Source organism: Hippoglossus stenolepis, chromosome 13 (assembly GCF_022539355.2).
Source record: "Hippoglossus stenolepis isolate QCI-W04-F060 chromosome 13, HSTE1.2, whole genome shotgun sequence".
Taxonomy (NCBI): Eukaryota; Metazoa; Chordata; class Actinopteri; order Pleuronectiformes; family Pleuronectidae; genus Hippoglossus; species Hippoglossus stenolepis.
In genome coordinates this window covers 2,352,688-2,373,172 of record NC_061495.1, presented here as the reverse complement: position 1 = coordinate 2,373,172, position 20,485 = coordinate 2,352,688, and the positions used below count along the sequence as shown (strand labels likewise).

Below are 20,485 nucleotides of genomic sequence, written 5' to 3'. Positions count from 1 at the left end.
CGAGAGGGGAGGAAGAAAAGAAAATATACATGTAAAGATGACAGAGATAAGAAGAGAAAGACGCATCACATCGTTAACATCTAATCAGTAAACTGTGTGAATCTGGTTGATGTTTTAAGTGAATGTAAAAGTTAAAAAACGACATTTCCCACTCGCACTGGAAAACATTGACCAATCACAACAGAGTGGAGCAGCTGGCCAATCAGAGAGGAGGGGGGTCTTAAAGAGACAGGAACTAAAACCAAGTGTTTGAGACAGAGGCTGAAGAGAGGAGCTGCAGCGATGGATAGAAAATGATGTTTTCTGAACATTAGAGCATGAAAACATTTTACAATTATAACACTGATTGAAATTATCAAACTGAATATGAGCAGAATACGTCTCCTTTAAAGATGTACACTTAAAAATCATCATATATGATTCTACTGCATGTTTTTCTGCAGCATATTCGTTTTAAAATTCCAACAAACCATTTCTCCGTCATGAACCATAACAGGAACCTGAAGGAGAAGGTCAGAGGTCACGTATCTAATGAGCGAGGTCGTCATGTCAACAAACTGATAACGAGTCGGGATCTGAGTGATTCAGATCAGTTCACATTTGACTTCATCATCCACAGCTTCACAGGATTCCCACATAATCTGAGGCCGTAGATAAATTGAGAGATAAATACTTTATTGATCCCGAGGGAGATTTAGTGTCGTGGCTCCGAGGACAAACACGTCCTCCCTTCATTTATCAGCACAGAGGGTTGTCTTGTGAACGCAGGCGACACAAACAGGCGATGAAGTCAGTTCACATAAAGAGTGTGAACGTAAAAAACGAGAAGAGTTGAAGTTAGAGCTCAGAGTTTTTATATTTAATGTTTTAAATATTTATCTGCCTGTCGCACCTGATCCCTTTTCTTTGCTCTTCGCTATCATGCAAATATGAATAAGACGTGTCTCATGGACTTGTGGACTTCACAACTCAGGAATGGGACCTTGAGATGTTTATGTTTCAAACTATTTCTCACGAGCAGGTTGAAATGATAACTGTTCATCTACATTCTTGAATGTTTCCCACAGCAAGTGAACCACACGCTCGACAGGAAATCCAGAATGTCTGAGACGGAGAAAGAGTCGAAAACTCAGAGAAACGTCCAGAAGACAAGAGGTCACTATGTGAGTAGAACAGCTGAGTGTTGATCTGCTGACGTCAGCTGACAGTTGATGCGTCTCCATCACAGGAGCCATGACTCAGCAGTTCTGTGATTGAGGCCACACTGAGCAGGTTGTGTCGGGGGGGAGGGGGAGAGAGAGAGAGAGAGAGAGAGAGAGAGAGAGAGAGAGAGAGAGAGAGAGAGAGAGAGAGAGAGAGAGAGACCAGAATGTGATAAAGGAGATGAAGAGTGAAGAAGTGTCACACTCACGTGCTCTGGGTTGTATTTGGAAAGAACTCCGTCCCCGTGGAACTCGTCCAGAACGTCCTTCAGCTTCTTGCTTGAGTCTGAAAACAAGAAAACAATCATTTCATTTACAGCATTTATGAAAACTTTCCTCCATCACACAGAAAACTTTTCCTTTTTAAACACCCTGAATAAACTGAACTGAATGAACGTGTTTCGTCTCATGAATTAACATCCTGATGAATAATAATATCTTGATTTATAAAGCACACAAAGTTACAAAGTTAAAATAAATTTAAAAAAACTGTCAAGCTTGACCATCCATTACAATATTAAAAACTAGAATTAAGTAAAATCAGGGAGTAAAAGTACATTTCAGGTAAATTTCACCCTCTATTGCATGAAATATTACTTAACAATGCTAAAAGTGTTTCTTTCACTTAAGGTTGTTTAAATAATGAAATATTGGAAGAATAGAAAGGGGGGTAGATCCAAACTAAATTAAACTAAATTAATGTTACCAAAAATTATGCATGTGCATTTTTTCTTCTTTTGAAAACTAAACACTGAATCATTGGGTTTTTTATTTCTGCCTTCCACATAAATTGAGATGAAGTAATTGTTGCTGTTCGGCAACATGATCGAGGATCAATATTCTGGCTCCAGGAACAAACAGCTCGATGAACGCACTCAGCGTTTTCAATCCATTATTTTAATTGTAAGTAGTTTGCAATGGTTTCGAACAAAAAGAGAAAATATCAATATATCAAACATCGTAAATCCATCTCTGACGATACATATCTCAAACTTAACTTTTACTCTAACCTCAACACAAATATCCAGAGTATAAATGATAACACACGATGACACAAAACAAACCAAACTGGACACATGATGAGGCCTCCGCCATGTGGCCACCAGGAGACAGACCACTTCCTGTATAGACTGTGGGTGGAGCCTCAGGCTGCAGGAGGCGGGGCCACATTCACTCTCAAAACGATTGACATGTTTGCTTTAAAACTGTGTAAACAACGAGGTACATATTTTCTTAACATGACGTAACGGCCATAGTGGCTCAGATTTTACTTTTAAAACAACGTGCAGCTCTTGACGGGAAAATAATAACAACTTCGGTCTAAAACTAGAAAAGTAATTTACGTCACGTGTCAGAAAACGTTCAGATCCTCTGTTCAAAGCACAGACAAATGTAATGTCCCCACAATCACAACTACAGTCAGATCACCACAATGAACTAATAGAATCAGCAGTTCTCGGGGGGGGGCCCATCTCAACTCAGGGCCCATGGCCTGCTTGACCCCCCCCCACGCACTGACGTTTGCACACAGACCTGATTTCACCATCGTGTCATAATGAACTGCAGACGACGCCTCATTATTTTTAGTGCTCAGCAGCTTTGCAGCCTGTAAAGCTTTTTCTATTTCTGTCCTGCATCATGTCCACAGAGACAGAGGGAGACAGACACAGAGACAGAGAGAGAGAGAGAGAAGACAGAGAGAGAGACAGACAGAGAGTGTGTAATCTCAGGTGAGAAGAGAAACGTGATCAGAGAACATCCGGTAACAGGACAGTCCAGTTCACGGCATTAACGACAATGTGGTTATTATTTTCATGATATAGTTGTGTGTAAACAATTAGTGAATTACAAATAATTAACAAATTACTTAATTCTGAAATGAATTGTTAAATTTAAAGTCCTGTCCCACATGAGTCTGTCGATGCAGCTTCATTCAATTTAAGGACTTTATACTGTTTTACTCATTTGATAATTTCTTTGATTAATCATTACATTTATAAAATATCACACAACTGTTTAAACTTTCCATTAATTTCCCAGGAAGAAGTCTTTGTCAGTTTGAAAGTTGAAAAATATCAAATAAATGTGATTTGAGAAAATGTATTTAGTTTTGAAACAAAAATGTAGTTCAAATCAAATATTAAAATATGATATTTTTCATCTGATAAACTAATCAAATCTTCTGATCAATACAAACCTAATTCAGTTTACCATTATAAAAATATATTCATTGATTATTGTTTTAGCTCTGACTGATCGATGATCATTTTCACTCTCAATTCATCAGCTGATTATTTTCTGTTAATAAATTGATTGTTTCATCAACTTCCCAGAGTCCAGTGCTCGATCATTTCATTTGGTTTCAAGCTCATAACAAAGAAAAACCGTCACATCCTGAAAACTGAGGAGCTGCAACCGGTAAATGTTTCTCAAAAATGTGATTAATCAAGGAAGTGATCGATTAGTGAATGAATAATTTCAGTTCTATTGGATTTCGTACGGTTTATTAAAGACGCTGACAGCCTGGTGGTGTCTGTTCCCTCCGCAGAGAAACAGAGCCAGTGTCCTTCGTTAAGCCCTTGATTGATCGGCTGCTGATACACATCCCCTCCTCGCCGGGGCTGAAAATGAGACCTTCCCGGCAGCAGGGGCCTTCCCAGCAAGCACATTCGTCATGTTTCGATTACAGTCCCTCTCCAGAGAAGCCTGACTCATAAACTAAAACCCCCGCTCGACCACAGCAGCAGCAGCAGCAGCAGCAGCAGCGGCAGCAGCAGCAGCAGCGGCAGCAGCAGCAGCGGCAGCGGCGAGCGTTTCTGTGTCGTCTCCGCTGAGCGATGTGGTGTCACCTGACGTGTCGGTGGCTGCAGGGAACCACACACAGACACCTTCGTAAAGCACATTAATAACAGGAGCATTAAGAACTAGGATCACTGTCCTGTGGTTGTACGCCTCCACCAACCACAGCAGCCCCAGTCCACATGGTCCACTTCAGACTCACATGAGGTCACTGTGACCTTCGACCTCTGAAACCTGATAATAATGCATTTGAAGAAATTACCTAAAGACAGAATTAAGATACAAGATATAAAATAAAAGAGGCTAAAGCATGTTTTGTGAGACCTTGACCTTCGACCACCTGATTCAGTTCATCTGTGAGTGTAACTGAATATTTGTGCCTAATTTAAAAAGGATTATTTCCAGTTTGTCTTAAGATAAATGTTCACAAGGCAAAAAAAAGGGTTTTGTGAGGTCACAGTGACCTTCACCTTTGACCCTTTACCACAAAAATCGAATCATCCTCGGGTCCAATATCCAATATCTAAGGAGACTGTGTTCACACGAATGAGTTGAATTGATGTGACGTGTCAGAGTTCACCCACAGGACGAAGGAGCACAGAGACATTCAAGCAGTTAATCAGTAGGTTGTTATTCTGACCTCGTTATACCTGACATCAAGTCTCTTCCGTCTATTATCGGCTAATATTCATGTGATTTTTGACAGTTTATTTTAAATCCATCTATTTATAGTTTATAAGCAGAATAAAATGTATAATTTAATGATATGGGTTTTAATGTTGATAGTAGATAGTAGATCATAAATGACAATTAATGCTAAAATGGGGGAATTGAAATAATCGGTCAAATGTCCACGTGTGAGCAGAGCTATGAAATATTTGCCGCAGGCGAGAGCAAAACTGAAATCCGACATTTTCCCAAGTTACCTCTTGATCTGCTCTTTTCTCTTCGGTACGCTGACGTGTGCTAATGATCAGGTCGTGGAAATCGTGGATTTTGGGTTTTGGCCTCAGGTTAACAGGTAGTAAAATTAAAACTATAAATCACAGATCAACTTGTGTGATGCAGGATTCACAGACTGGAGCCGCTTGGATAGAACATTGAGCGTTTGAGGGTTATTTTTCATTTAAGCACCTCAGTCCTCTTCGTAAACAGCTTCATTCAATGTCAGAGACCCGGACAGTTAATTCAATTGTTGCCTAATTGTGTCTGAAGGACCCGTGAGAGGAACTGAAGGTGAACGCTGAAGAGGACTGAGCCTCAGAAAAGATAAGACAGCACAATAATTCGCCTCTGGCACATCCACATCAGGCGTCGGCCCTTATCACCACAGAATCCTCTCGTCTTTTCAAGTGGACGTCTTCGTCTTCTACGTGAACGGCTCCTCTTCCTCATCCTGACACATTTGCATTCTTCCAGTTTCACGTGCGTCACGTGTTTGGGTGAATTTCCGGACATTTTGCTGCTGTTCCCTCACACGGAGTTTAGTAGTTTCTGGTCAGTGACCTTCCATTCCACCGGAGAATAAACCGCTGTGGCTTTAATCCACACAGGTCTGTAAATATAATGGTTTCTGCGCGGCCGAGCGATTCCTCAACAGACTAGCTTGTGTGAGACAGCGACGCTCTATTCATCATCCACGACGACAGACACGAGGAACCAGAGGACAGACGCTCTTTTGACTAACAAATGTGGTTTCTAGAGAGAGAGGAGAGTCGTCCAGCAGGAAAACACAAGGGGTCATTGAGAGGAACAAACTAACACATGGAAGAATAATGTGACGACAAACATCCAGACTGAAATCCTGCTCAAACGTTAGAGTTATTCTTTTAATTAATTCAGAAAAAGGTGGAACTGATCATTGTACCGGAGCGAGTTATATGATTTAAAATGAAAAACGACATTATTTCCCTAACTAGAAAGTATAATAATCAAAAGCATCGAAGGCACTGTTAAGTAAATAGTTAATGATATGAACTAAATGGATGATTCGACACATTTCTAAACCAAAAAGTTAAGCGTTGATGAACCTGGCTACGAGACAGTTAAACGTACAACATGTTTAATAAGTATTCATTATAAAACATGTCTTCTAGCATATTTTTAATACGACGGGATTAATACATGCCGATGAACCTTGACACACCCACCAAACACTATCTCGACACCGTTTCGAACAAACATGTCGTTCAACCCAGAAACTTGTGCAAACACCGTATTTCTGTATATTTCTGTGTTTTCTTAATTTGCAGGGCGTTCTCTCTGCCACCGTACAAACCCGTGCAAAAGGTTTTGAGATCGTGCCCTTAGCTTTGTTCGGGATCGTGCCAGATTAACCACTGAGCGTGCGTAATGCAAATGTGGGTTTACAGACGAGGTGTTTCAGGAGCTCCAGTCTTTTCTGTGGGGGGGAGAGAAGCTTCCTTTACCAAAGACCTGGAGCTTTTTAACTTTGCAGAACTTTTACAGCCTGAAGAAACCTTTAAAACACACTTGAAGAAATAAAACACAAACGTCATATGTCTACTGTAAAGATTGGCAGGGAGCCTATACCCTCTGACATGAACACCACATTATTTGGTTGTGCAAATGAAGAGCAGCGTCATATTCACGCTTCCATACTCTGCACAGACAAACCATATGCACATGGAAACTCTTCAATCAATCACATTGTAGGTACTTACACTCGCTGTACTGCTGCAGCTGGTTGAACTCCGCTGGGCTCAGACACACCCAGCTCCCGTCTCCCATGCTGCCTGAAGCCAGGGGCTCTGCAGGGCTCTGTGTCGGGCCTCGGGTGCTGCTGGGGGAACTGTGGGTTATCCCTGGGTCAAGCTGTGTAATGGGACTGAGGCCAAGAGGCTGTGGGACGACATCTCGGCCTCGAGTTGAAAACAAACGAGGCCCCCGTGAGAAGAGGTGGAGGAAGAAAACAGGTCCCAGCTCAGGTGCTGAATATTACTGAGGTGATCCAAATATTCCAAATATTGATATATGTATATATATCTGAGTTATAACGAAGGACTCCTCATGACTCGGAGGTTGGAAGGTTTCTTCTTTGCTGACCTGGAGAAGAGGAGAGAGAGAGAAAACAGCAGAGTATAAATGAAAGTGATCATCCTCTGCACACTGTCAACAATTTAAAATGAATGAAAAGGTTTATATCAAATCTGTGACATCATGAAGTCATTTAAAAAGACAGAAGCAGGTAGAGAAGTCATGTTTCAGTCTGTATTCATATTATTATTCTTTTATTTATGTCACATTTAAATTCCACAGGCTCTTTAAAACTGAAACAACACAGATCAAAGTGAGTGGAAAATATATTGTAATGTATTAAAATGATGGAGAACATCTGTTATTATCATATTGGACTTTTTTTATTTCTGATTTCAGGAAAATTACCATAAAATGAACTGCAAAGAAATGAGAGTTAGACTGAAGCAAATAAGATTTATTTTCACAGTTTACATCGAACTAGTTGACAACTGACCATCACCTTGAGAAAGTTTAGCTGCTTCACGTCTCAATGAAGTCGTCTCTGATGTTGGAAGCTTTTCTGACAACGTTCAAAATGTTTTTTAATGAGACAAAAGGAGATGTTACACATCAGGTTCAGGAGAAACCGACGGAAGCTCTTCTGTTCCCGTTCTAACACGTCTGTGTTGTTCAGGTGTGAATGAAGAACGAGTGTATTTGTGTGAAGCTGAGATGAGAGGCCTCACTACACACGTACTCCAGGAGAGAAGAGATAAAAGCATGGGTGACTAACTTCACCGAGGGAATAACTACAGATTATTTTTAGAAACGCTCTCCACTGAAAGACATACGCTGAAAAACATTGTTTTCATTTATTCTCCAAAGCTCTAAACATCACACTTGTGATTCTGTTTCACGTGAATCAGTCAAATCCAAATAAACTGCTTGGATGTGTTTAGTTCAGGAGGGAGTCAATGTTTGGGTCTCTGGGATTTAAAAAGTACTCACTCCTGGACCACAGGACTCACTCCTGGTCTACAGGACTCACTCCTGGACCACAGGACTCACTCCTGGACCACAGGACTCACTCCTGGACCACAGGACTCACTCCTGGACCACAGTACTCACTCCTGGTCTACAGGACTAACTTGTGGTCCACAGGACTCACTCCTGGACCACAGGACTAACTCGTGGTCCACAGGACTCACTCCTGGACCACAGTATTCACTCCTGGACCACAGGACTCACTCCTGGACCACAGGACTCACTCCTGGACCACAGGACTCACTCCTGGTCTACAGGACTCACTCCTGGACCACAGGACTCACTCCTGGACCACAGGACTCACTCCTGGACCACAGGACTCACTCCTGGACCACAGTACTCACTCCTGGTCTACAGGACTCACTCATGGTCCACAGGACTCACTCCTGGTCTACAGGACTCACTCCTGGACCACAGGACTCCTGGTCTACAGGACTCACTCCTGGACCACAGGACTCACCTGGTCTACAGGACTCACTCCTGGTCTACAGGACTAACTCCTGGACCACAGTACTCCCTCCTGGACCACAGGACTCACTCCTGGTCTACAGGACTCACTCCTGGACCACAGGACTCACTCCTGGACCACAGGACTCACTCCTGGACCACAGGACTCACTCCTGGTCTACAGGACTCACTCCTGGTCTACAGGACTCACCCTGGTCTACAGGACTAACTCCTGGACCACAGGACTCACTCCTGGACCACAGGACTCACTCCTGGTCCACAGGACTCACCCTGGTCCACAGGACTCACTCCTGGACCACAGGACTCACTCCTGGACCACAGGACTCACTCCTGGTCACCTCCCAGGTGTTGGACCACAGCTCCGACCACAGGACTAACTCCTGGACCACAGGACTCACTCCTGGACCACAGACTCCTGCACCGACCAGGATCGGTCTCAGGACTCCTGGCCTGGACCACAGGACTCACTCCTGGACCACAGGACTCACCCTGGTCTACAGGACTCACTCCTGGACCACAGGACTCACTCCTGACCACAGGACTCACTCCTGACCACACCACGGACCTCACTCCTGACCACAGGACACACTCCTGGACCACAGGACTCACTCCTGGACCACAGGACTCACTCCTGACAGGACTCACTCCTGGACCACAGGACTCACCCCTGACCACAGGACTCACTCCTGGTCTACAGGACTCACTCCTGGTCCACATGACTCACTTGACCACAGGACTCACTCCTGGACCACAGGACTCACCCCTGGTCTACAGGACTCACTCCTGGACCACAGGACTCACCCCTGGACCACAGACTCACCCTGGTCTACAGGACTCACTCCTGGACCACAGGACTCACCCTGGTCTACAGGACTCACTCCTGGACCACAGGACTCACTCCTGGACCACAGGACTCACTCCTGGACCACAGGACTCACCCCTGGTCTACAGGACTCACTCCTGGTCTACAGGACTCACTCCTGGTCTACAGGACTCACTCCTGGACCACAGGACTCACTCCTGGACCACAGGACTCACCCCTGGTCTACAGGACTCACTCCTGGACCACAGGACTCACTCCTGGACCACAGGACTCACTCCTGGTCTACAGGACTCACCCCTGGTCTACAGGACTCACTCCTGGACCACAGGACTCACTCCTGGACCACAGGACTCACCCCTGGTCTACAGGACTCACTCCTGGACCACAGGACTCACCCCTGGTCTACAGGACTCACCCCTGGACCACAGGACTCACTGATGCTGCTTCACTCGCTCACTGCCACCCAAAGCATGTATATGTATTAACTGTGCGAGAGGCACCTGCCACTCAAGCGAACGGGGCCTCCCCCCTCGGAGCGGAGAGGGATTCTGTTTTGCTCGTGCGGTTGCCTGGCAACCATGACGTCACTGGAGTGAAGCACCATGACAGAGATGGACGGAGAGGGAGCGACATCGCCACGGTAACTATGAACAGATGTAACCTCACGCACCACTGCTCAGCATCTGTCCTCCGTTTATCTGCTTTTACCACAACCTGCACCGAACCCATCAATTTTATAATTCAACTATTTTATCTACTTTAATATTTTATCACATAGAAGCTTTTATTTCATTTTGATGGCACCGATCTGGAGTCTGTATCGTCCACACTCTGATCCACGCTCTGTGCAGATACTGCAGCAGTAACGAGGAGGAGATCAGTCGATGTTCAGGGTAAAAACATGGTGCGAGTGTTCCGTAACGTTTTCACCGTCCACGCAGACATTCAGACTTCATAGCTTCAGTTGTGGCATCAATGCATTTCTGTCTCTCACACTTGTCTTTCACGCTTTAGTCTGAATCATCATCTATGAATCGCCCATAAACTGATGTTTTTATGCCAAACACAAAATTCAGAACCTTAACTATTTACTAACGTTGCATTTTTATCACATTTAACAACTTTTCCACCTCAGTTCACAGTTGGAGCTTCACGTTTCCACGTTGAAAACCCACTTTCAGTATCTGTAACATCGAGTGTATCAACGTCCCACAGCGTCATATCAACGCGTTCCCTCACGCTGTGTCTGTGTGTAATGACTCTCAATACGAGGTGAGTGGAAATAGAGCTGAAGAACAGTGGGTTGTGTGAGTCTGCCGCCTCAGCGCTGTGGTTTGAAACGAGCGCCAGTGACTCACTGAGCCTCTCGCTGTTTAAAAGAAAGAGACGGAGGAAAAGAACAGGTTGAAACACCTCCACCACATTATGGTCATTGCAGCACTTCATCTGTTTCAGTGGCAAGGTACCAGATTTTTTAAATTCATGTTACATAAAATGATCGGTTTATTCATAAAACGCTGAAATAAAAAAAGAGGAACAGGTTATGTTTGAACGCTTTTATGCAACATAAAAAAACATCTAAATCTATTTAACTTATTCATTTAAAAGCCGATCCTTCTACGTGCACAGACTGACCAGCAGGGGGCGACTCCACTGGTAGTTTCTATAGAAGTCTATGACAAAATGACTCCACTTCTCACTTTATAACGTCAGTAAACATGAAGGAGTTTATGTCTCAATCTCTAGTTTCAAGTCTTCTTCAATACAGCTGATGTTCATTTAGTCAATTATGATCATTTAGAGTCAAATAAACCATAAAGCACCGGATGTGTTAGAGTCACAGGTACAGCTGTGCAAAGTATAAACAATATATTTATATAAACGTACGCTCGGGTAAAGATTAAAGATGCAGACAGTCAGCAGGTGCGACATCACCTTTGACCCCTTGACCTCTGCACAAATAACTGTCGGCACCAACAGTGAGACTCGTCAACGTGCTCACATCAAGATGAAAATAACCAGAGGTGACATCATATGTTATTTTTGCAGCAGAGAGATAGACACGTCATTTCTGAGGAAACACACCGACGGCTGCAGGAGCTCAGGTGCTGCGACAACTCAGACACGCGTCACACAACACAACTCAGCCACCACAACAGCAGGACAAGGACACAAACCATTTGGTGTGAGTGTGAATGAAAGATATGTGTTTAATCACCGGTGAGGGATCGGGTCGCTGGTCTTAAGTTAACGGGTCCAGACATGAATTGAAGATGAGAGCGGGTTATGGGTTCGGAGCTCTGCTGTGTGACTGACAGCTTGCACCGTCCAATGGAATGTAAATACCAAACCGGAGGCCTCAGAACAATGGGTGACGTTACTGTGTTTTGCTATTTGCACACAAGTCGGACAAATATCACACAACATAACCTTGTCAGGAAAATTAAAACAGCCACTTTGAGACGGATGAAACGCGAACCTGAACATTTTATCTCCTCAAATCCCAAATTCATACGACTAAAGCTAAGATGGCAGGAAGCTGCCGTTCATCCCAGTGTAACACGACCCTCCTGCTGCCCCGTGTGTGTGCACATCCACCACCGAGAGGCGTCCTGAGACGTAAAGCGTGCGGAGGGAGCAGCACGGCCAAATTAGGATACTGATGGTGATTACAGTGAGGACAGTGGAGAGGAGGGAAACAGAAACAGGAGCTGCGACATGATTACTGCATATTCGCAGGGGAGCGACGCAGACGACCGATCCACGCTCAGAGTCCTGCAGGAGCCTCTAACTGACGTTCCCCTGAGTCGGGCAGACGGTCGCTGCAGGAAGAGTGTGTCCAAGCTCTGATAGCAGCAGCCGAGCTCCCGACACACACACACACACTCGCCGGCAACTGTCTCCTGCAGGAAGTCGTAGCCCTGTGTGACCATATGATTAAATGGATACCGACAGCAGCTTTTCTGTGTCAAACATCAGTCATTTACAGCACTCAGATAATCTTCATGATCCAAGCACGAGCTAAATATAGACGTCGCTGCCATAACTGGGTCGGTGGCTCGCCGAGCAACTCTGGAAAAACTCAAAACCAAGCTCCAGTCCGCACCTGCGTCACGTAGAAGATCCGACACAGAGGGTTTTATCACCCGGAGCTCAAATGTACCCTCGCTGTTTTTTAGTGGAAACACAAACAGTTTATTATTATACCTCAGATGTGCACGTGAGAGCCCGGCTGCACGTTACACTTCAGTAAAGGCCTGCAGTCGTCAGTCGTGTCTGTGAAACTGTAAATATGTATAACGGGAATGTAAACGGTATTGTCCAGGTTATATACGTCTACATCTGGATCAAACAGTGGCTGAGCTATAACATGTGAAATATAACCCTCATGAATCAAACTGAGGCAGAAACAACCTTTCAGTCGCAAAGTAGGAGGTTCAATCACTTTCTGGAAAGTAAAACATTTACTTTTATCGGCTGCATTTCCACCTTAAAGACGTAAACGGGTAAAATAATGCAGATTCACTAATTACAAAAGAGATATTTGCTTTATTTCTATATAAAACCCATCTGTAAATCATTTTTATTACAGTCCAGCTTCCAAATATAAGGATATTACACATGTTTCCTGACAGTAGAAGCTCTGAGCACTTGCAGGACGTCGTGCCTTATACCTTTGGAGTTACATGTATTGTAGATTACGTGTGTGGAAGTGATTATAAATACACACTTTTTTATCCTCATCCTCCTCCTCCTCCTCCTCCTCCTCCTCATCCTCCCCCTCCTCCTCCTCCTCCCTCCTCCTCCTCCTCCTCCTCCTCCTCCTCCTCCTCATCCTCATCCTCCTCCTCCTCATCCTCATCCTCATCCTCATCATTGCTATCAGCACATTCAGGGTCAGGGAGTAGAATAAATGCTCAGGCCTGTGCAGCCTCGGCTTTCCACACATGAGTCACTTAAATCACCTGAATGCTACGACAGGTTTCCTCCACTTTACTCAGACGGATGAGCGTCTGTAATGGCCCGTCGGATTCTCTGCAGCGGTTTAAGAACGAGCTCACAGTATTTGAACGATGAAGAGAAGTGACAAATAAGAGGCGGTGACTCGTGGCTGTACAAACGTTCCTCTGGGCCGACAGAGGGAATCAGCAGTGACTGTGACAACCGAGCAAATGTCTCGTCCAAAATAGGCAAAAAACGGCAAAAGACAAAGTTGGTGGTTAATATTGTTTGAGAGAATGAAGTGTAACCTTAGGGGCTGCAGCCTGGGCCTCATCTCTACCCATAAAAGGTCTGCTGCTGATCCCTCGTCGTGTCTTGACGAGACACACACTCTTTTCCTGCTCCTCGTCCCGGTCTATCTTCACCTCTCAACCCCCGGTATCACAACTCACTGTTTCCATTTCGTTTATTGAAATCTGATCTCCTCTGCGATTCCCTCACAGGAGAGTGAATCATCTGAGTTCTCACTTCTGTTTTCTCAGCTTGAACGTCACGTCTTCCCCTGAACCATCAGTCATCTACTGAAGTTCTGCAGTTATTTGTCTACAGCAGGTGTTGAGGTTACGATAATGAGATAAAAGAGACAATTAGTCCGAGTCCGACCCGACAGGAGTTCTGTGTTTTACATTTTTGAGCTCAGGTCACGTATTCACACTCGAATTCACATCAAGAACAGCAGCACTGCTGATAATCAAGTGGCCTAAATGTCAAGTCTGATTACGCTCTACACTGCAAACAGGAATGTGGTATTTGATTATAAGAAACGTTAAAAGTTCACAAACACGAACCTTCACTATTACACAAGTTTATATAGGGAGGTGACATTTTGATTTCACCTCCCCATTGTCCGGAGTCATGACACGAACAACAACAACAGTTTTCACTTCTGTTTTCTCAGCTTGAACGTCACGTCTTCCTCTGCGTCATCAGTCATTTACTGAAGTTCTACAGTTATTTGTCTACAGCAGGTGTGTGCGTTGTCGAGGCGTTGTCGAGGTTACGAGGATAAGAAAGGAAGAGACGGACCTCCACGCTGCTGCCGCTGCTGCCGACACTCACACTGTCTGAGGACGCTGTGGACCGATCTGCGATCAGCTCGGCTGCAGGCGAGGCTCAAGTCGGGCCCTGGATTCCTGTTCTAACCTACAGGGGGATGTAGCCTCACAAATACCAGGAGTATTTATGGAAGGCCTGGGTGTCATGGCAACTGGGGGATTGTTTAAGATGCAGAGGGGAATGGAAAGGCCAAAGATATACACAACAGCTGATTGCATTGTGTTTAGAGTCCAGAGCCTGAACACAAACTGACCCGGGACCTTTCTCCTGAAGCAGAACAATTTAAAAACAACATGAACTCCCCAGAGAAACTAACTTTACTGACAGGTTCACCTCAGACATTAAAAATAATAAACATATTGACATTAATGGACTTTACGTTGATTCTTTCCTCCTCATTCCAGATGTTTTCGTTTCAAAGGTTCAAAAGACATCTCCTGCATGTGAGCGTGTGCACATCACACTTGTGTATGTTGCATATCGAGCTGCGACTGGCTCCGATCTGTCAACTTAGTGTTAAACTCTGCACGTGCATCATTCTGCACAGTGAAGGTCAAACATACAAGTGAAGCAACAAGAAGCAAAAACACACTTTGAAGCCGAGGACAGACTTTAAATTTGGCCTCAGGGATTTAGCCTTGGTTTGTTTGGCCTATAAAAACTATATATTTCTATTTCTGAGCCTTAGTGAAGGAAAATCCTTTTCCCACATCGAATCACATGAACAGTATATTAGATATTTACCTGTTGGTGTGGGTAGCATTTGGATTTTTATTAAATATCGTTTTCAGCTCTGATTAACTGCTGAGAACAACCATTTCTTCTTAATAACAGATTCACGTTAACATGACTCATATATTTAACGCGTCTCCAGCGTCTCATCCCCCAGAAAACATGGCGACAGGTAGCGAACTGTAGAGCAGACGTGATAAAGCTAAGACAGGATTAGAACTTCTCTTCTCTGTCTGTCGAGTGAAACATCAAACGTGTTTTCACAGAGAAACGACGATTCACCGAATCAAGACCTTTAAAGATAAGTAACGTCCAGACGAGAGAGTGAGACGGTGACCAATCGATCAGCAGCTGCACTTTAAAAAAAGTCCAAACCATAAACTCCAGATAAATATTCTGAGTCAGACTCGAAACTGCTCTGAAGACAAATCACATAAAGCCACCGAGCCAAACAAAAGCGCTACAGCAGGTCTGGAGTGCACAATATATTCAGGCCTGTCCCAACTCCACTGACTGCCCTTTAATCACAAGACGTATTGGCCCAAGTTCCGCCTGTCACTTCGAGATGGATTTGCATTATGGGTCGTTTTATTATTTAAAGTTTCCAGTTTCCTGTGAGCTGTGTTTTACCGTCCAGGAGTTTCTGCTGCACTGTTCATATCAGCTGCAGGATTCACTCCCACAGAATGGATCAACTGTCAGCTGGAAATCGACTGGACACAGAAAATTATATTTTATAAAATCCGCATTGGTGGAATCACTTTGCTGATTCAGATCACTTAGTTTCAGTGGTAGAAGATTAGGCTGTAAAAACAATGTGATAAATGTCATGTTGGTGAACGTACAGAGAATCATCACCCGACTCGTCACGGACCAATGACTCTATATAAAGATGGTCGCTGCGTCTCCACTTCCGTCCACTTTACAAATATTATGGCAAAGCATCCTGGGTACGGGAGTCGCCATCTGGCACTGGTGACGTCATTTGGAGCTGCCGTATTAAAGGTGTCAGCCTCAGCTGTCAATCAGGACGTCTCAGCACAATGTCTGTTCGGTACCTATTTCCCATCTATTTTGGCGGAGGTGGGGTTTATGACCAGCCACCAGGGGGCGACCAAGTTTTGGCTCAACTTTCGGAGAGCTGTCTTTACGCAGTCGGGAACAACGGCAACATTTTAGACAGCAGCTCATGAACACAGTGGATCCATCAGGAGGTGGTGGAGAACAACTCCGGAGCAAAAAGAGAGGAAACAATGGACTTCAACTCAAACACATCTCCTGTTTCCACTGGAGGAGGAAACAAGCAACTGGCTGATAACAAGTTCAACATTCACTTGGAAAAAAGATGATTTGTCAATGTCACTTTTGTCAAAAACATGTTACTGGAGGTTCATCTCTTCCTGAATCAGATGCACAGCAGAAAGCAAACTGAACACAAGTCTCTCTGCAGCGGAGTTATCACCTCATCAGTCTGACAGTTTATAAACTGCAAATTAAAAGCAGAGGTGAGAGCTACACCCTCGGCCACCTGTGGGAGGCGCTCCGCTGCTAACAGCCCCCGATCCAGTCGGGGACAATAATGACTCACAACACTTAGTTCAGCTGGAGGATTTGAAATTAAAGATTCATGTAGAAAACTCCTCCATTATTTAGTTTCTCAGTGATTCTCAGTGTTTTTATTGACGTGATCAGATTGAACCTGGCTGTGGGCAGGTGTTTGAAGAGGGGGGGGGGGGTCTGATAATAGAGTCATCCTCTTTATTCAGGTCAGGGCGGAAACGACAGGAACCAGCGTGAGCGACCGTCCTCCTCACACAGGTTCACTCTGTAATCCTCGTGATAAACTACTGTCTGATGGACGAGCGGATCATTATCATTATTCAGACCTGCTCTGACCCTCGTCCGGCTCGACCCTCGCACATGAGGCCGTTAACATGATTTCAACATGACTAACACGGTATGAACACACATGTCACAGAGACCGATACTGTACACACTGGTGCTCATGTGCTTTCCCGGGACTCGGAACGTGAGCTGAATATCCCAGCACCTCTAAATGACTCTCTTCCCCTCACCCTCCTCCCTCTCTCTCTCTCTCTCGTCTCGCTCATTTTCTCCATTGATCCTCTCCTCCTGATTATCCTCAGCTCTGTCCCCTCCGCTCGCTCGCCACGCCGCCGCAGACGAAATCCCGGTCATGCTTATCTCCGACCGAGAGGATGCTGTCAAGGAATAAATAACCATCGCATTGGCTGATTGCTTGATGAGATGTAATTAGGCGTGCAGACTGGAGATTAATCACGAGATGTCAGCCGCCTCTTGCTAAAGTCACGAGCTGGAGGAAGAATCCTTGCGTTTCAATAAGACGTGAGACATATCCTCAAAAAACAATAATTAGAGAATTAAATATGAAGTGGGGAAGAATTCAAAACATCTCAACCTTCCAGCGCCTCCTCTTCTCGGGACAAGAACATTATCTCAAGTGTGGTCAGTTCTGTTTGTGTTGGTTTAAGTGTCCTGGTTGAAAATGGGTCGTAAACATTACTTGATTGGGAGAAATGTTGATGCAACAAGAGTCCGACCTCGTGCCCTTGGTCTGCAACTCCCCGACAAAGGTCATTGTACCAGTGAAACATGTTCGAGTCTATTATCAGGTCATTATTCTTATAAATTCTTTCTTAAAAGCGAGAAGCCTGCTGTCACCAGCAGACGGCCGATCTAACTAGCATTGATCTTGTGCCTTGTTGAATTGTTGAGTGTCCAACGAGTCCTTTTCGTTTTTTTAAATCCATTCTCAAAGCCCCTGAACTACAAGACGAGTTGTGATGAGAAAAACCAACGTCGTTAAAAATAACAAAACAGATTTAAACACTGAAATAAAAACTTTAAAGGTTAAAGCACCTTTTTGTACATGCAAGCCCAAACTGAAACTGGCCTTGGAGGCGAATGATCAGACGGAGAATAAGGAGGGAAAACTCAAAGAGAACCATAAAGGAGACAAGTAAAGGTTAAACACAGAAACATGATGATCGTCGACATAGAGGAAGAGATGTGAGAATGGGGACAGGAGGAGAAAGTCTCCCTACCTCTGTGCATCGCTGCTCGTACGAGAGTCCTTGTAACATCCCTGTTCAGCCAGTCTGAGTGAGCCAGTGAGCTCCAGGATGTGGAGTCGCGGTCCGTCGGGTGTTTGATTCCCAGCGGCAGCCGAGTCGTCCTCTCCGCTCAGACGATCACTTCATGCAGCACGACAGCAGCAGCAGCAGCTCTGGAGCCTCGGCGGTAACATCCCTTCAATCCACCCTGAATTAATTAAACCTCTCTCTCTCTCTCTCTCTCTCTCTCTCTCTCCCTCTGCTGCCCTCCCTCTCACTTCTCTCTCTCTCTCTCTCTCTCTGCTTCTCATGTGCGCATGGTTAACACTCCCTCTCTCTCCCTCCCTCCCTCTCTCTCTCTCTCTCTCTGCTTTCAGGCTCCTCTCTCGCTCGCTTCCCTCTTTCTGACTCACTGAACAGCAGCTGCACGCGGTTCTTCTTCCTCGTTTCCTCCTCATCTCGCCCTTTGTTGTTTGTTTGGATCAGATCGGTGAACGGGAAAAATGATTTAATATTTACATCTTTATCTCTGCCTAAACTCTGGATTGAGGTGTGAAATTATTCATAGGAAGTAGCCATCAACTTTTGGTTCTTTCAACTTTTTGGGCTCTATGAAAATTTGAATAAACCAATTGGAAAAAAAGAAAAGTAAAATAATCATTGGAAACATGAATGGCTTTTATTTGGATCTGCAGTAAATTGCACACATTCATAAATCAGTCCAGGATCAGAAAATCTCATAATGTTAAAATAAGTAAGTAAAAACCAAAGATCCTGGAACCGCCCCCTGAATCGGATCCGCACCCAAATTTAACAAGTTATTCCCGGACCTATTACACATCCTTCCACCGAGTTTCATGGAAATCCGTCGAGCAGTGTTTGCGTAAAAACAGACAAACCAACCAACAAACTAAAGGACATTCTAAGAGCGACACTGCAGCCAGCCACCAGGGGGCGATCATGGTGATTTGGCTTCACTTTCATGTCGTCCATCTTTATTAAGAGTCTCTGGTCTAAGTGTAAAAATAAATATATCCACTCGGGGGCCACTTTATTAGGCTCACCTGTAAAATCGAATGTGTTATTTAAATGTGAATTTTTTCATCATCAAACTTGCTTTATTGCCACAATAATTGTTGTATTGCTGATGAATGATTCTACGACGTACACAAGTAATTATACTGCCAAAAATATACACAAGAAAATCCAGAATGTTAATGTGAAAAGTGAATAATCTCAAATAGCAAGAAAACCCAGACAGAAACACAGACAATGTAAAAGTCTTTACTTTTACATTGTCTGTGTTTCTGTTTCTCTCCCCCCTCTCTCTCTACACACACACACACACACACACACACACACACACACACACACACACACACACACACACACACACACACACACACACACACACACACACACACACACACACACACACACACACACACACACACATCCTGCACACTGTCACACAAGGTGTCACTGCAATGTGTCGGCCTCTTGTTGTGCTGTCGGCTATTTCTGTAGTGAAGTCATTGATGAATAAAGCCTGTAGCGTCCGTCCATCTATCGTCCGTCCCTGTTTCCTCACAGCTTCTCACACACACACACACACACACACACACACACACACACACACACACACACACACACACTCACACACACTCACACACATGTACTGCACATGTTCAATTCTCTCTAATTGTTCCACTTTCGCATGCGATGTGTTGCCTCATTTCACAGAATCCTGCGTCTCTTCCTGCTGCTGCGGCTAAAAGAGGCTGATCCCCAGAGAAACGAGAGGAGCGAGCGTAATTCTTTTTCTCTCCCCCTCCTCTCATTCTCATATTTCCATCTCCCCGTCGTCTGGACGTTACAACAGGGCGCAGCGCAAAGCCCCGACCCAGAGATGGGGCCGGTCCTGACGGTGGGAACCCTGTGGACGCTTCAGGACCTCGAGGGCACTAACTAATCTCAAAAAGGGAAATTGGCTCCCCTGCTGCCTTGGTTCTCCTAAGCAGCTCAGAGGAATGTGATTGTGTTGGAGGAGAAAAACACAATTCGCTCCAAGTTTCTACCACTTTCCCAAAGAATGTCTGACACTGGCTGATAACCTTCAGGCGCTGGTTGGTGGATTTGAGGCAGCTGGTGTGCGTCAGTGAGGATGAGGATGTAGCTGCAAAGACGAAGGTCACACGGCACGAACTCAGTCATTAATTAGAACCTGATTATCAGCCATCGGCAGGGAAAGAATGAAACAAGGTTTAATAGTTAATAGAAGTTGA

At 44.6% G+C, this 20,485-nt stretch overlaps 1 protein-coding gene across 3 annotated transcripts in view; it reads right to left on the bottom strand.

Annotated features, from left to right (window-relative positions):
• Positions 1 to 18,427, bottom strand: part of LOC118120229 (diacylglycerol kinase beta) — a 74,225-nt gene extending 55,798 nt beyond the window's left edge. For all 3 annotated transcript variants that reach the window (XM_047342651.1, XM_047342653.1, XM_047342652.1), the window contains exons 1-3: positions 18,192 to 18,427; positions 6,686 to 7,067; positions 1,412 to 1,488 (exon numbers count right to left, since the gene is read on the bottom strand). In XM_047342651.1, the coding sequence (XP_047198607.1) occupies positions 1,412 to 1,488; positions 6,686 to 6,752 (144 nt within the window). In that variant the 5' untranslated portion in view covers positions 6,753 to 7,067; positions 18,192 to 18,427. The remainder of the gene's footprint in view (positions 1 to 1,411; positions 1,489 to 6,685; positions 7,068 to 18,191) is intronic.
• Between the last annotated feature and the right edge of the window lie 2,058 nt (positions 18,428 to 20,485).